The 17,417-nt window shown below is 45.6% G+C and overlaps 2 protein-coding genes across 3 annotated transcripts in view; one reads left to right on the forward strand and one right to left on the reverse strand.

The window, feature by feature from the left end:
- The window catches only part of hbegfa (heparin-binding EGF-like growth factor a), a 6,315-nt gene extending 3,061 nt beyond the window's left edge, over positions 1–3,254 (reverse strand). The window contains exons 1-4 of the mRNA XM_023992090.2: positions 2,270–3,254; positions 1,148–1,402; positions 481–676; positions 155–313 (exon numbers count right to left, since the gene is read on the reverse strand). Of these exons, the coding sequence (XP_023847858.1) occupies positions 155–313; positions 481–676; positions 1,148–1,402; positions 2,270–2,312 (653 nt within the window). The 5' untranslated portion in view covers positions 2,313–3,254. The remainder of the gene's footprint in view (positions 1–154; positions 314–480; positions 677–1,147; positions 1,403–2,269) is intronic.
- A 242-nt stretch (positions 3,255–3,496) lies between these two features.
- On the forward strand, positions 3,497–16,615 carry rufy1 (RUN and FYVE domain containing 1). 2 transcript variants are annotated; one of them, XM_023992081.2, is made up of 15 exons: positions 3,501–3,871; positions 4,183–4,356; positions 6,025–6,244; positions 6,398–6,583; positions 7,219–7,354; positions 12,264–12,365; positions 12,450–12,566; positions 12,699–12,866; positions 12,955–13,052; positions 13,134–13,253; positions 13,320–13,449; positions 13,530–13,624; positions 15,980–16,028; positions 16,237–16,314; positions 16,475–16,615. In XM_023992081.2, exons 1-15 carry the CDS (start codon positions 3,538–3,540, stop codon positions 16,613–16,615), a joined length of 2,148 nt encoding a protein of 715 aa, XP_023847849.1. In that variant the 5' UTR covers positions 3,501–3,537. The 2 variants fall into 2 exon arrangements, with proteins under 2 accessions (XP_023847850.1, XP_023847849.1); XM_023992082.2 differs by lacking the exon at positions 12,264–12,365 and having other exon boundaries at positions 3,497–3,871.
- Positions 16,616–17,417: the final 802 nt, after the last annotated feature.

The raw sequence follows: 17,417 nt of genomic DNA on the forward strand, positions 1-17,417 counted from the left end.
CTTGCCTATACCATCCCTCTGTTATACAGCATGCCTCTGGTTCTATCATCCCCTGTGTTATACAGCTGCTCTGGTTCTATACATCCCCTGTGTTATACAGCTGCTCTGCTTCTATACATCCCCTGTGTTATACAGCTGCTCTGATTCTACTGACCTGAGCACCAGCAGCAGGCCTATGATGGTTAGACAGAGAGAAGACAACACCACTGCCACCACAGCCAGAGCTGTGGTCCTGCTGTATCCTCCCACGTCCCTCCCCTCTGAAGCCAGCGTGAACAGGTGACACCGCTCCCCAGAGTAACTGGGACGACATCTGCACAAGGAGAGAGAGAGAGAGAGGGACAGGGGTGAGATGTGATTCATGCAACATGCAGTACAGCAGGCATATTGTTATTCTGGAGAGAGATAGAGCGACAGAGCGAGTTAGAGAAAGAGAAAGGGAGAGATTGAGAGAGAAAGAGAGATAGAGGTATTTCTTACATGCATGATGGAGCTTTGATGTCCCTCAGGTAATGACAGCTGCCATGGATACAGAAGTTCTTATACTTCTTCAGACAAGGGTTCCTCTTTTTTCCTTTTCCCTTCTTCCTCCCCTTTCCTCCTCTCCTCCTCTTCCCCTCACTCCTCTCAGCTTCCAGGATGGCCGATGGGTCTTTAGGTTTAGTCGACAATGCAACTAAAAAAGAAAAGAGCACAGACAAGAAATGTTAATCAACTGAATCCATGGACCTAGCCAACACATCTCATAGAATACAGGTTTTATTGTACACCAGATAGGTGCAGTGAAATGTGTTGTTTTACAGGGTCAGCCATAGTAGTATGATAGGTGCAGTGAAATGTGTTGTTTTACAGGGTCAGCCATAGTAGCACAGCGCCTCTGCCGCAAATTAGGGTTATTGGCCCAACGCTCTAACCACTAGGCTACCTGGTCCATAAAGTAAATGTAACTATTGGTTGCATAGGAACAGTTGTTAAAATGGAACTGACAATCTACCAGTTAAGCCAATGAATGATAGTGCCATAAATCATGTTTATAATGGCTATTCTAATACATGTGTCAGTGAGGATTCCAGAACATATAAACAATAGGATGGTGACTTACAACAGAGCAATAAACAAACATAAATCACAGCGCGTTATTAAATACCTCGAGGTAATTCCACCCCATAGTCCCCTGATGCATCTTCGTCGTCTTCATGGTAGTAATCATAGTACTCCTCATCCTCTTCCTCGCTTCCATCCTCCTCCAACACTGGACCCTCCACTCCGTGCTTACTCTTCTCCATCCCTCCCTCCATCCTTCTGTCGCTCAGGACATCCAACAGGTTTATAACTGCTGTGTGCTGCGACCTCTCATTCTCATACCTGTCCACCACAGCTCCACTCACCAACCTCGACACCACTGGAAAACACAAGGAATCACAAGATTAAACTTTGGCCATTATTGATGCTACACCATTCACATATCTGTAGTTCAGATATGTAGATTCCGACTGACACTGTGAGGAGTTAACCCAGGGAGCAACACTGGGTGAAAATACATCATTTCAATGGAAAGAAAAGCTTGTGTTTCCAGTGAGCAAAAACTGCTTGAAAATAAGTCATTTCAACCAGTTTTGGCTCACTGGAAACACAAGCTGTTCTTTCCAACACAGTAATTTATTCAGGTGCCAAGAAAATGGAGGGGTTTGAGTGGGCAAGTTGAAACATGTCTCTAGACTGAGAGCCCTGCACGAGGCCCCATGGCCCCTCCAGGTGAGCCTATAAAACTGGATAGTTGAATTTCAGCTCCAAGAACTGAGGCACCCATAAACATCATGCATGTACAGTATTCTGTACAGGAGAGACTATAATCCTGCTTGGCTATGGTACACAAAATGTTGCATAGACAGACAGTTAGCTAATGTACAAGAATATGAGTTAAAAATAAGTATATCCAGTTACATAAAGCATGTTTTAAAATAGAAAGATGACCACACTTCGTTCTTGAATAGCATAGGCCTACACCTTATGAAAATCGTTGACTCTTCTTTTAAAAGTTTAGGAGACTTGCTCAGAAGGTCATGCTTGAGAAGTTCACACTCTTTTACAGTCAACAAGTGTAACTACACGACATGTCTCTTATGAATAAGAAATAGACCATTTAGGAGGAATGAAGTCTAGGATAAACTATTACCACCAACAGTCTATTCAATGTTAAAGTATAAACGCTACAGAAAAGGAACTATATAATCTGACCTGATATATACAAGTGTAATTTGACACTAACCAAAAGCATGGACGAGCAGGAGCGCAACTCGTAGAATCCTCATGTCTTCAAACTTCAATCACCACCAACTGTAATTCTGTAAAAAGCACTGTATGTCGTTTTCCTTTCTCTTGTCCACGTAGTCAATATTTGTTCTCCTGAAACGTTCCTGCCTATTCCTTCGGTTCTCAGTGCGACTTTCTTATTCAAGATGCCGGGCGCGTCTCGGGTAGCCGTTGCGCACTCAAACACAGCCTTTGCCTATTGGGGAAGAGTGGAAGGAGCGCCAGACTAGAGGCGTCACGATTTATATAGCCTGCCTCGACCACGCCTATACAGTAGACATACCTATTACAACATGTTTATATGCTATACACCTTATTATAATGGTTAATACTTACAGTGGTTGAAACCATACATGGGTTATACAGTTACAACAAACTAATGTGGGCTAAATGATCATGTGTCTAATTTGTTGACTCTTTAGGCATTTTACTTAGAAAAATAACATAAAAAGTGCATTGCTTAACATTATATTGCTGATATGATTATATTGTGTCTCTTTCTGTATCATTTGAATGAAAGTGAATAAAGGACTTACGAAAGGTTATCATTAGACCTGTGACTACATTAATAGAAAACGCATGCAAATTATGACATTTAGGGTCCGTTTACCAGGCACAGTTTAATAAGCCTGGTCCTGGACTAAAATCCATGTTCAATGAAGATTATCTATTGAAATATCTACTTAGTCAGGACAAGACTTAATCTATAACTGGGAAAACAGCTAAACATGTTTGAAACTGGTTTAAATAATAACATGATGTCAACCAAAAGCCACTGATCTAAATGGACTTCTAGGTCTGTAACTTCAGCTGTTTCATCATAGGCCTTCACGCGCAATGGAGACACACCTGAAGGACACGGGACAATATCAATAGTGACATCTAGTGTTGTGAAATGGCTACACATCTATAACCTCGTAAACATTAGCTGTTGTACCCAATACCTAGCTTATTTTTATTAAAATGTTTCATTATATAAACATGAATGTCCCTGTATTCATGCGTAATATTGGTATTATTGTTGCAATGAAAATATATATATAATAATAATAATAATAATGAAAATACAAATACTTAGCCTCGCTTAAATATGGAAAGAAACACTTCAAATAATGCGAAGTGAATTAAAAAAACACCGAGAATCATAAATTGATTACTTTGGACTTTTCGCAAGCATCATAGGCGACTGCTCAGGCCTTGTGTCACGTGTTTCATTATGAAAAAATGGCCGACGGGGTAAGTGAAACAAACACAGCTGCTGAGGAAAGCGACGCCAAAGAAGAGGACCCCAAAGTTTTGGAAGTTCTTCCAGACAGCCACCCTGTTGGCGTTAGCAGCGATGATGAGACTTCAAAAGACAAACCGGCGACCGAGAGCAACTGGTCAACACCGATCCTGTCGCTGGCACGGAAGGCAACCGAGACGATCAGCAGTGGGGTCAGCTACGGTGCAGCTTTGAGAAACGCCACATCTTCGGGATCTGCCGCGAGCTCTCCGAAGTGTCCGACTAAACAAAACTCTACCGAGAATGACACCAACGCTAACCAATACCTACCAGGTACGTAACAAGATTATTGTATTGCACGCCAATGTGGAGGTATATAAACTTAGTAGGTAGTTTAGTGCTGAACCAGTGACTTCCCTCTTCTGTATCTCAACCGTCATTAGCTGTAAACACAATACATCAGAATGGCATGTTCCAACATCATAAATATAGACGACTGTATTCTAACAGTCTATATTTGTCCGTGGTCATTTCTTAATGTGCTTTTTTAAATTACTTTTGCACCGGAAACTCCTCCTTTCCTCTCTTTCTCTCCTGTCGTTCTCTCTTAATTTCTCTTTCTTTGTCTCCCTCTCTATTTGTAGCGGTGAAGGACTATATGGCTGTGGAGCGCTCCAACCTGTTCAGTATGATGAAGCTGAGTATTAAGGGCCTGATCCAGTCTTCTCTGAGTCTGGGCAGAACCCTGGACTCTGACTACCCTCCTCTGCAGCAGTTCTTTGTGGTTCTGGAGCAGTGCCTCAAACACGGACTGAAAGGTGAGACTTGCTCTAGAACAGGGGTGACCGGACAACCCTCAGTCTGGAGCGCTACTAGGTGTGTTTCAGACTTTTGTCAGGGTCTTGATTAGCTGAATCAGGTGTGCTACTGTGGGGCTGGTATTGAAAGCCTGCACAACCAAGTTGGAGACTTAGTTGTTTTCGCCCTTTAAAACTTCTTATGGCTGCAATCCCGTTAACGGGATGATATGACAACAGCCAGTGAAAGTGCAGGGCGCCAAATTCAAACAGCAGAAATCTCATAATTAAAATTCCTCAAACAAAAATGTATCTTATACCATTTTAAAGGTAATCTTGTTGTTAATCCCACCAAAGTGTCCGATTTCAAATAGGCTTTACAGCGAAAGCACCACAAACGATTATGTTAGGTCACGGCAAAATCACAGAAAAACACAGTAATTTTTCCAGCCAAAGACAGGAGTCACAAAAAGCAGAAATAGAGATAAAATGAATCACTAACCTTTGATGATCTTCATCAGATGACACTCATAGGACTTCATGTTACACAATACATATATGTTTTGTTCGATAAAGCTCATATTTATATCCAAAAACCTCAGTTTACATTGGCGCCATGTTCAGAAATGCCTCCAAAATATCCGGAGAAATTGCAGAGAGCCACGTCAAATAACATAAATACTCATCATAAACTTTGATGAAAGATACATGTTTTACATAGAATTAAAGATACACTTGTTCTTAATGCAATCGCTGTGTCAGATTTCAAAAAGATTTACGGCAAAAGCACAATATTCAATCATCTGAGAACAGCGTTCAGCCACAAAAGGAACCCATACAGTTACCCGCCAAATTGTGCAGTCAACAAAACTCATAAAAAGCATTATAAATCTTCACTTACCTTTGCTGATCTTTGTCGGAATGCACTCCCAGGACTCCCACTTCCACAAGAAATGTTAGTTTTGTTCGGTAATGTCCATCATTTATGTCCAAATAGCTATTTTTGTTAGCGTGTTTGGTAAACAAATCCAAAGTCAGAAAGCGCGTTCACTAAAAGCTGACGAAATGTCAAAAAGTTCCGTAACAGTCAGTAGAAACATGTCAAACGATGTATTGAATCAATCTTTAGAATGTTTTTAACATAAATCTTCAGTAACGTTCCAATCGGAGAATTACATTGACTTCAGATATGCGATGGAACAGAGCTCCCTCTCATGTGAACGCACATAGTCAGAGCATGGCCAGGTCATGTTAGACCTGACTATTTCCTGTCTCCTTCGGCCCCACTTCACAGTAGAGGCATCAGACAAGGTTCTACAGACTGTTGACATCTAGTGGAAGCCGTAGGAAGTGCAAACTCATCCATATCCCACTGTGTTCAATAGGGGATGTGTTGAAAATCTACCAACCTCAGAATTCCCACTTCCTGTTTGGATTTTTTCTCAGGTTTTTGCCTGCCATATGAGTTCTGTTATACTCACATGATTCAAACAGTTTTAGAAACGTCAGAGTGTTTTCTATCCAATACGAATAATAATATGCATATATTAGCAACTGGGACTGAGGAGCAGGTAGTTTACTATGGGCACCTCTGTGCACCTTTCATCCAAGCTACTCAATACTGCCCCTGCAGCCATAAGAAGTTAAAGAACACTACCTAAACATTCACCTTTCTTCTTCTCTCTGTAGTGAAGAAGTCATTCATCAATCAGAATAAGTCTATCTGGGGTCCTCTGGAGCTGGTTCAGAAGCTGTGTCCTGATTCTACTGATATTACCACCAGTGCCAGAGACCTGCCAGGGCTAAAGACTGGGTTGGGTCGGGCTCGGGCCTGGTTGCATCTGGCCCTGATGCAGAAGAAGTTGTCTGACTACCTGAAAGCCCTGCTGGACCATAAGGACCTCCTGGTGTGAGTACAGCTTAAGACTCTGTTGCTAGAACTGAATCAGTGTAATAAGTATGTAATGAACATTTAACACCGGTAAACATGTGTACTATTCACGTTTACAGTAGTTATTGTATCTAACTTACTAAATCTCTCTCTCCCTTTTTCCTCCTACAGTGAGTTCTATGATCCAGGAGCGTTGATGATGGAGGAGGAGGGGACAGTGATAGGAGGGATGCTGGTGGGGCTAAACGTCATTGATGCTAACCTCTGTATCAAAGGAGAGGACCTGGACTCCCAGGTGGGGGTCATAGACTTCTCCTTGTACCTGAAGGACCCTATGACCACTGAGACCACTAAGGAGTAAGTACAAAGACTCCAGCCACTCTATTCATAGACTGTTCTCTCTGCTACTGCACAGCAAGCGGTACCGGAGCGCCAAGTCTAGGTCCAAAAGGATCCTTATAGCTTCTACCCCCAAGCCGTAAGACTCCTGAACAACTATTTGCATTGCTCCCCCCCCCCTTTCTTCTACGCTGCTGCAACTCTCTGTTATTATCTATGCATAGTCACTTTAATAACTCTACCTACATGTACATATTACCTCGACACCGGTGCCCCCGCACATTGACACATGACTCTGTACCAGTACCCCCTGTATATAACCACGCTAATGTTATTTACTGCTGCTCTTTAATTATTTGTTATTCTTATGTCATACTTTTTTGTGTGTATTTTCTTAAAACTGCATTGTAGGTTAAGGACTTGTAAGTAAGCATTTCACTGTAAGGTCTACACCTGTTGTATTCGACGCATGTGACAAATACAATTTGATTTATGTGTCCATCTTTCCTCCTTCACACCAAACACACTCTTCTCTTTGTTTTTTCCTTTAACAACCTCCTCTTTCTTTCCGTGATACAAAGATAAACCACACTCCTCTCTCTCTGTTATACTTTGTCTCTTCTCCTGTAACCTCTCCTTCTCTCTTCTGTCAGTGATACTAAGCTGACCGCCATATTGGACCAGAAGCACTACATCGAGGAGCTGAACAGACACCTGAGCTGCTCTGTCTCTGACCTGCAGGCCAAGATGGACTCCATAGAGAAGACCAACGGCAAGCTCATTGAGGAGGTCAGAGGAGCTCATGTGTTTTAATCCTTTGTGGTGTTTATTAACCTCCTAGAGTCCATGCCTGAGGAAATCAAATTAGCATAATACAAAATTCCCATAAATCCGTCAGTTTAAGCTAGACATATGTTTTTCCACTGCATCCGCCGATGTTGCCCTTCCGCATCTGATGATGTTGCCCTTCCGCATCTGATGATGTTGCCCTCCCGCATCTGATGATGTTGCCCTTCCGCATCTGATGATGTTGCCCTTCCGCATCTGATGATGTTGCCCTTCCGCAATCTGATGATGTTTGCCCTTCCGCATCTGATGATGTTGCCCTTCGCGCATCTGCATTGATGTTGCCCTTCCGATCTGATGATGTTGCCCTTCCGCATCTGATGATGTTGCCTCCCGCACTGATGATGTTGCCCTTCCGCATCTGATGATGTTGCCCTCCGCATCGGATGTTGCCCTTCCGCATCTGATGATGTTGCCCTTCCGCTACTGATATGTTGCCCTCCCGCCATCTATATGAGTTGCCCTTCCGCATCTGATGATGTTGCCCTTCCCGCATCTGATGATGTTGCCCTTCCGCATCTGATGATGTTGCCCTTCCGCATCTTGATGATGTTGCCCTCCCGCCATCTGATGATGTTGCGTTCCGCATCGATGATGTTGCCCTTCCGCATCTGATGATGTTGCCCTCCCGCATCTGATGATGTTGCCCTCCCGCATCTGATTGCACTGATGTTGCCCTCCCGCATCTGATGATGTGCCCTCCCGCATCTGATGATGTTGCCCTCCGCTCTGATGATGTTGCCCTCCGCATCTGATGATGTTGCCCTTCCGCATCTGATGATGTTGCCCTTCCGCATCTGATGATGTTGCCCCTTCCGCATCTGATGATGTTGCCCTTCCGCATCTGATGATGTTGCCCTTCCGCATCTGATGATGTTTGCCCTTCCGCATCTGATGTTGCCCTCCCGCATCTGATGATGTTGCCCTCCCGCATCTGATGATGTTGCCCTCCCGCATCTGATGATGTTGCCCTCCGCATCTGATGATGTTCCCTCCCGCATCTGATGATGTTGCCTTCCGCATCTGATGATGTTGCCCCCGCATCTGATGATGTCCCCCCGCATCTGATGATGTTGCCCTCCGCATCGATGATGTTGCCCTTCCGATCTGATTTGCCTTCCGCATCTGATGTTGCCCTTCCGCATCTGATGTTGCCCTTCCGCATCTGATGTTGCCTTCCCGCATCTGATGTTGCCCTTCCGCATCTGATGATGTTTGCCCTTCCGCATCTGATGATGTTGCCCTTCCGCATCTGATATGATGTTGCCCTTCCGCATCTGATGATGTTGCCTTCCGCATCTGATGGATGTTGCCCTTCCGCATCTGATGATGTTGCCCTTCCGCATCTGATGATGTTGCCCTTCCGCATCTGATGATGTTGCCCTTCCGCATCTGAGGTGAAAGGTGGCAGAGCTAGAATGGTGTTTGTGAAATCCTGAAAACTGTTCTTCTCACAGAAACGCCTGTAGCATGCGAACGGTTTGACATACAAAGAAACATGAGACTCACGAACATGATGGTGTTCTCCCTTTTGCTTTACGACCCCCACAATCATCACATGACTCATCCTGAAGTCGGTACAGCTGATCTGCCAACTTCTGTCTGTAGCGTCCGAATAGTTTGGGCTACACACTCATATGACCCCTCTGTGGAATGGTTAGTCTCTCACAAACACAGATGAACGGAGCAAAACTCAGACACTTCCGAACGACTTCCTTTAGATAGTAAAAATGTATGAAGCTGTTATTCAATGTGTTTCTATGGGCTGATAGCAGTAAGGCCAAATTCAATGTTTCAAATCACATTTCATTTGTCACATGCGCCGAATAGAACAGGTTACAGTGAAGTGCTTACTTACAAGTCCTTAACCAACAATACAGTTTTAAGAAAGAAAAGGTGTTAAAGTATTTACTAAAATAAGTTGAAAAAAATAATAAATATGTATATAAAACTAAATATGTATTGATATTAGTTGGCAGGAGTCTTCAACATTATATATGGTCATTTGTATATACACAGAGTTAATAATTTCATAACGAGGACAGCAATCGCTACCGCGCTGCAAGGTCGAAGCAGGAGAAGAAGAGAAGCTCACTCTGAGTTGTCATGACTTCCAAACAGTCAAACCATTCGATTATAAGACAGGAGGAAATCCACATTTGTGCTATATACACCAAAAGACATATACACTGAACAAAAATATATAAACCCAACATGCAACAATTTAAAAGATTTCACTGAGTTACAGTTCATATAAGGAAATCAGTCGATTGAAATAAATAAATAAAGTCCTAATCTATGGATTTCACATGACTGGGAATACAGATATGCATCTGTTGGTCACAGATAGCTTTTTTTTATTTAAGTAGGGGCGTGGATCAGAAAACCAGTCAGTATCTGGTGTGACCACCATTTGCCTCATGCAGCGAGACATCTTCTTATCAGAGTTGATCAGGCTGTTGATTGTGGCCTGTGGAATGTTGTCCCACTCCTCTTCAATGGCTGTGCGAAGTTGCTGGATATTGGAGGGAACTGGAACACGCAGTCGTACACATCGATCCAGAGCATTCCAACCATGCTCATTGGGTGACCTGTCTGGTGAGTATGCAGGCCATGGATGAATTGGGACATTTTCACTTTCCAGGAATTGTGTACAGATTATTGCGACATGGGGCCACACGTTATCATGCTGAAAAATTAGGTGATGGCGGCGGAATAATGGCACGACAATGGGCCTCAAGATCTCGTCACGGTAACTCTTTGAATTCAAATTGCCATCAATAAAATACAATTGTGTTCATTGTCCATAAGTTATGCAATGGGCTCCCGAGTGGCGCAGCGGTCTAAGACACTGCATCTCAGTGCTAGAGGCGTCACTGCAGTCCCTGGTTTGAATCCAGGCTGCATCACATCCGGCCGTGTTTGGGAGTCCCATAGGGCGGCGCACAATTGGCCCAGCGTCGTCCGGGTGTGGCCGGGGTAGGCCGTCATTGTAAATAAGAATTTGTTCTTAACTGACTTGCCTAGTTAAATAAAGGTTCAATTTAAATCAATAAAAAATGCCTGCCCATATAACCCCACCGCTACCATGGAACACAAGCTTGACATCAGCAAACCGCTCGCCCACACGACGCCATACACGCTATCTGCCATCTGCCCGGTACAGTTGAAACCGGGATTCATACGTGAAGCACACTTCTCCAGCGTGTCAGTGGCCATGGAAAGTGAGCATTTGCCCACTGAAGTCGGTTACGACGCTGAACTGCAGTCATGTCAAGACCCTGGTGAGGACGACAAGCACGCAGAGGAGCTTCCCTGAGACGGTTTCTGACAGTTTGTGTAGAAATACTTTGGTTTTGCAAGCCCACAGTTTCATCAGCTGTCTGGGTGTCTGGTCCCACAGTTGAAGTAGCCAGATGTGGAGGTCTTGGGCTGGCATGGTTACACGTGGTCTGTGGTTGTGAGGCCGGTTGGACGTACTGCCAAATTCTCTAAAACAAAATATGATAGGGAAATTAACGTAAAATTATTTAGCAACGTCTCTGGTGGACATTCCTGCAGTCAGCATGCCGATTGCACACTCCCTCAAAACTTGTGGTGATGTGTGACAAAACTGCACATTTTAGTGGCCTTTTGTCCCCAGCACAAGGTGCACCTGTGTAATGATCATGCTGTTTAATCAGCTTCTTGATATGCCACACCTGTCAGGTCGATGGATTATCTTGGCAAAGGGGAAATGCTCACTAAAAGGGATGTAAACAAATTTGTGCACAACATTTAAGATAAATAGGCTTTTTGTACAAATGGAACATTTCTGGGATCTTTTATTTCAGCTCATGAAACATGGGACCAACACTTTACATGTTGCGTTTTATCTTTTTGTAGTATACATCATTCAGACAGACAGACAGAAGTCAGCTCATGAGTTCCATCAGCAGCAGATTTTCATTTATAAAATGGATGTTTATGCAACAAATGTTAGTGATTCAAATCGTATCACACCGAATCGCATCGATTCGTTCGTCTAATTAAAACGAATCGCACAGAATCGTTTCAAACTAAAACGTATCGTATCGGAGCCCATGTATCTAGATACATGGAATCGTCTTGAAAGGTAGAGATGCACATCTGTAGTCATAACCCTACATAATGCTTGTGGATGTATTATATAACCCTATGTAATGATTATGGATGTTTATAACCCTACAGTCCTTATAGATGTGTTAACCCCGCGGTCCTTATGGGCGCGTTAACCCCGCGGTCCTTATGGGCGCGTTAACCCCGCGGTCCTTATGGGCGCGTTAACCCCGCGGCCCTTATGGGCGCGTTAACCCCGCGGCCCATATGGGCGCGTTAACCCCGCGGCCCTTATGGGCGCGTTAACCCCGCGGCCCTTATGGGCGCGTTAACCCCGCGGCCCTTATGGGCGCGTTAACCCCGCGGTCCTTATTTGCTGTGATTAATCACAAATTCCCGAATTTGCTCAGTGTGAACTGTAGTTTAAGATTTTTCATACAAAAAAACATTACAAGAATATTCACGTCTTGATTTTGTCTAAAGTAATGGTTAGTAAAATTAGGTTAATTGAGAAAAGCAGACTTTCTTTAACCTCAGTGTCAACTTGTTTTTACATCGCATGGTAGTTTTGAGCTGTATAGATTTATTTAGGTGTTTTCAGTGTATTTTAACACATTCAGACAATGAGATTAATGGGGAAAAAATAACCCTACATAGTGCGTATTGATGTGTTATAACCCTACATACTGCGTATTGATGTGTTATAACCCTACATAGTGCGTATTGATGTGTTATAACCCTACATAGTGCGTATTGATGTGTTATAACCCTACAGTTGACGGCAGCGACAGACAGAATTAACTCTTTACGGGAGGAACAGGAAACCCTGAGACATGAGAATGAGACCATCGTCCAGAGCAGCCAGAAGAAAGAGGAGGTCAGGACTGTTTTTAGTCTGTAACTTGAATCTAACTCAGACAACATGAAGAGCTGGCATTTCACGTCCTGTGTGATTTCCTAGGCGACCCTGGAGGACAGTGCAGTAGAGCTGGAGACATACAGACAGACACGGCAGGGCCTGGATGAGATGTACAGTGTGGTGTGGAAACAGTACCAGGAGGAGAAGCGCATCAGACAGGTGTGTGTGTGTGAGAAACAGCGAGATGAACAACTATCTCTACATTTCTTTGAGATCCTAGCTAACGAACATGTGTTATACTGCCTCTACAATAGGTGTGTGTGTCCCTGAACCTTTTATTCCTGAGTGTAGGAGTTGGAGAGGGAGCTGAAGCTGCAGGTAGGACTAAAGCAGGAGATGGAGATGGCCATGAGGCTGCTGGAGAAAGACACACATGAGAAACAGGACACACTGCAAGCTCTCCGACAACAACTAGACCAGGTCAAAACCCTCAACCTGCAGATGTTCCATAAGACACAGGTAACACACACGGAAACACACACACACTCTCTCACTTCCGCAGCAACACCCTCGTGAGAACACACCTCTTGACAGAATGTGTGTGCAGGACTGTGAGCGTGAGGCCCAGAGGAAGCAGGAGGAAGAGGGACAACTGGAGGAGAAGATAAACCAGATGAAGACCAACATTAAGGAGATGGAGCAGAGGTGTGTGGTACAGGGGGGTTTCCATGATGGTTTCTTTGTTTTAACATGATTGAATGCTAATTGTAGCCCATGTATTTTCAGACTGCAGAACTCTGAACGTGATCGCAGACAAAGTGACCAGATGGACAGGGACATGAGAACAGAGCTGGAGGGCAGGGTAGACTCCCTACAGAAACAACTGTCTGACCTGGACACACTGAGGTATGTAAGCACGAGGATACACACACACACACACACACGTTGTGACCCACTCCCCTGTCTTCCTAGGCTGGGTCTGGAGAGTGATCTGTGCAGTGAGAAGGAGCAGAGACAGGCCATTCAGAGAGCTCTACAGAGAGAACAGGACAACAGCACTGAGCTACGCACCCAACTACAGCAGATACAGGGGCTACACACGGTCAGCGTCACACACACACACAGAGAAAAGAGAAGTCTAGCTCCTGTTTTTCTCCTGAGCTGGTTTGTGTGGGTTTCTAGGAGCTGCAGGATGTTCGTCAGGAGAAGCAGCAGCTCCAGCAGACCTGTCAGGAGCAGGAGACGGCCTTACAGGAGATGGGCCTACACCTCAGCCAGTGAGTACTGTACTAGACGGCCTTACAGGAGATGGCCCTACACCTCAGCCAGTGAGTACTGTGAACTGACGGTCTTACATTGGAGATGGGCTACACTCAGCCAGTGGAGTGTACTGTACTAGACGGCCTTCAAGGAGATGGGCCTACACCTCAGCCAGTGAGTACTGTACTAGACGGCCTTACAGGAGATGGGCCTACACCTCAGCCAGTGAGTACTGTACTAGACGGCTTACAGGGAGATGGGCCTACACCTCAGCCAGTGAGTACTGTCTAGACGGCTTACAGGAGATGGGCCTACACCTCAGCCAGTGAGTACTGTACTAGAGCGCCTTACAGGAGATGGGCCTACACCTCAGCCAGTGAGTACTGTACTAGACGGCCTTACAGGAGATGGCTACACCTCAGCCAGTGAGTACTGTACTAGACGGCCTTACAGGAGATGGGCCTAACCTCAGCCAGTGAGTACTGTACTAGACGGCCTTACAGGAGATGGGCTACACCTCAGCAGTGAGTACTGTACTAGACGGCCTTACAGGAGATGGGCCTACACCTCAGCCAGTGAGTACTGTACTAGACGGTCTTACAGGAGATGGCCTACACCTCAGCCAGTGAGTACTGTACTAGACGGCCTTACAGGAGATGGCCGACACCTCAGCCAGTGAGTACTGTACTAGACGGCCTTACAGGAGATGGCCCTACACTCAGCCAGTGAGTACTGTACTAGACGGTCTTACAGGAGATGGGCCTACACCTCAGGCCAGTGAGTACTGTACTAGACGGCCTTACAGGAGATGGGCCTCACCTCAGCCAGTGAGTACTGTCTAGACGCCTTACAGGAGATGGGCCCTACACCTTCAGCCAGTGAGTACTGTACTAGACGGCTTACAGGAGATGGGCCTACACCTCAGCCAGTGAGTACTGTACTAGACGGCCTTACAGGAGATGGGCCTACACCTCAGCCAGTGAGTACTGTACTAGACGGCTTACAGGAGATGGGCCTACACTCAGCCAGTGAGTACTGTACTAGACGGTCTTACAGGAGATGGCCTACACTCAGCCAGTGAGTACTGTACTAGACGGTCTTACAGGAGATGGCCTACACCTCAGCCAGTGAGTACTGTACTAGACGGTCTTACAGGAGATGGCCGACACCTCAGCCAGTGAGTACTGTACTAGACGGCCTTACAGGAGATGGCCTACACCACGCCAGTGAGTACTGTACTAGACGGTCCTTACAGGAGATGGGCCTACACCTCAGCCAGTGAGTACTGTACTAGACGGCTTACAGGAGATGGGCCTACACCTCAGCCAGTGAGTACTGTACTAGACGGTCTTCAGGAGATGGGCTACACCTCAGCCAGTGGTACTGTCTAGACGGTCTTACAGGAGATGGGCCTACACCTCAGCCAGTGAGTACTGTACTAGACGGTCTTACAGGAGATGGCCTACACCTCAGCCAGTGAGTACTGTCTAGACGGCCTTACAGGAGATGGGCCTACACCTAGCCAGTGAGTACTGTACTAGACGGCCTTACAGGAGATGGCCTACACCTCAGCCAGGAGTACTGTACTAGACGGCCTTACAGGAGATGGGCCTACACCTCAGCCAGTGAGTACTGTACTAGACGGCTCTTACAGGAGATGGCCTACACCTCAGCCAGTGAGTACTGTACTAGACGGTCTTACAGGAGATGGCCTACACCTCAGCCAGTAAGTACTGTACTAGAGCGGCCTTACAGGAGATGGGCCTACACCTCAGCAGTGAGTACTGTCTAGACGGCCTTACAGGAGATGGGCCTACACCTCAGCAGTGAGTACTGTACTAGACGGCCTTACAGGAGATGGGCCTACACCTCAGCGATAGGTACGTATAGACGGTCCTTACAGGAGATGGGCCTAACACCTCAGTGAGTGAGGTACTGTACTAGACGGCCTTACAGGAGATGGGCCTACACCTCAGCAGTGAGTACTGTACTAGACGGTCTTACAGGAGATGGCCACACTCAGCAAGTGGTACTGTTAAGACGGCCTTACAGGAGATGGCCTACACCTCAGCCAGTGAGTACTGACTAGACGGCTTACAGGAGATGGGCCTACACCTCAGGCCAGTGAGTACTGTACTAGACGGCCTTACAGGAGATGGGCCTAACTTCAGCCAGTAGGTACTGTACTAGACGGCCTTACAGGAGATGGGCCTACACCTCAGCCAGTGAGTACTGTACTAGACGGCCTTACAGGAGATGGGCCTACACCTCGGCCAGTGAGTACTGTACTAGACGGCCTTACAGGAGATGGGCCTATTTACATCTCTCTTCCTTCCTGTGTTCCATCTTTGTGTGACTCATCTCTCTCGTAGGTCTAAACTGAAGATGGAGGACTTCAAAGAGGTCAACAAAGCCCTGAAGGTAAGGTGTTCCTACATTAACACTTCCCCTAGCCCACCGTTACACCAAGTCTCTACAGAGTTTACTAGTGAAGAACAGACGAGACATAGGCGCTCACCGCTGGTCATAGACTTCTCCTTGTACCTGACCCCCACCTTCACAGCACAGACACACACTCATTTCTGTAATCATTTGTGATTGAGCATTGTTGTCCGTCTGTGTCCATCAGGGCCAAGCCTGGCTGAAAGACGATGAGGCTACACAGTGTAAACAGTGTCAGAAGGAGTTCTCCATCGCTCGCAGAAAGGTAAGGCTCTGTCCATCCATCTCTTCAGTTGTGGACTCTGGTCTGTGGCAGATGTAAAGGAAGGTTTAGAAAGGCCTTTGTATGAAATGCTGTCATTTGCCACAAGGGTTACAAATACAGTTCTACTAAATGTCCGTTTTTTTCCCCTGTCTGTCTGCAGCACCACTGTAGGAACTGTGGAGATATCTACTGTAACAGTTGTTCTACTAATGAGTTGGCCTTGCCCTCCTACCCCCGACCTGTACGAGTCTGTGACATCTGTCACTCTCTACTGCTGCAGAGGAGCATCTCTTCCTCCTGACGGAACACACACACACACACATCTTCCTCCACCTGACAGAACACACACCTCTTCTTCCTCCTGACAGAACACACACACACATCTTCCTCCACCTGACAGAACACACACCTCTTCCTCCACCTGACAGAACACACACCTCTTCCTCCACCTGACAGAACACACACACACACACCTGCCCTCACGCTGCACCAGCAACACCACCCTCTTCTTCTCTGAAAAACCACACACACACCTTCCTCCACCTGACAGAACACACACAACTTCCTCCACCTGACAGAACACACACACCTTCCTCCACCTGACAGAACACACACATAAGACCCTGATATACACACTCTCTCCTTCTAACGCAAGCCAGTAGACACACTCTCACACGCTTCACCAATAATCTTTCTTCCCTCACTGTGCTCAAAGCCACTGAGAAAACATTTGAATCAAATTTGAGCAGGGACAGGTGATATCGATGTTTAAGTTCTGTTTCACCACTAACCTGAAATTCAGGATGTTTGGGCACGGTTGACTGTTGACCCCTCTGCTTAATACTGCCTTTTCTCATCTTTTAAACTCCCCTGGGTGGATTTCACAAAGTAAGATAAAGAATACAATTAGTTAGCCAGCTAATTGTCATTATGTTACTAACTCCATATTCCTCTAGGATGCTGAATTTGAAATGATAGTTGAAGGGCGGTAGAGTATTGGAACATGTCAGTATTTGTTGTATTATGAATGACCCAGTATGCAACAATGTCACAATTGTGGGAAAATGTTTGTAGATGAACTGACCTTCAATAATATCATTGCG

This window comes from Salvelinus sp. IW2-2015, linkage group LG8 (genome assembly GCF_002910315.2).
Source record: "Salvelinus sp. IW2-2015 linkage group LG8, ASM291031v2, whole genome shotgun sequence".
NCBI classification, from domain to species: Eukaryota; Metazoa; Chordata; class Actinopteri; order Salmoniformes; family Salmonidae; genus Salvelinus; species Salvelinus sp. IW2-2015.

Coding starts and splice junctions, on each gene's coding strand:
- rufy1 (XM_023992081.2), top strand. CDS start 3,538: ATGGCCGACGGGGTAAGTGAAACAAACACAGCTGCTGAGGAAAGCGAC. Junction 6,584..7,218: donor ACCACTGAGACCACTAAGGA/GTAAGTACAAAG, acceptor CTCTTCTGTCAG/TGATACTAAGCTGACCGCCA. Junction 13,254..13,319: donor TCTGACCTGGACACACTGAG/GTATGTAAGCAC, acceptor CTGTCTTCCTAG/GCTGGGTCTGGAGAGTGATC.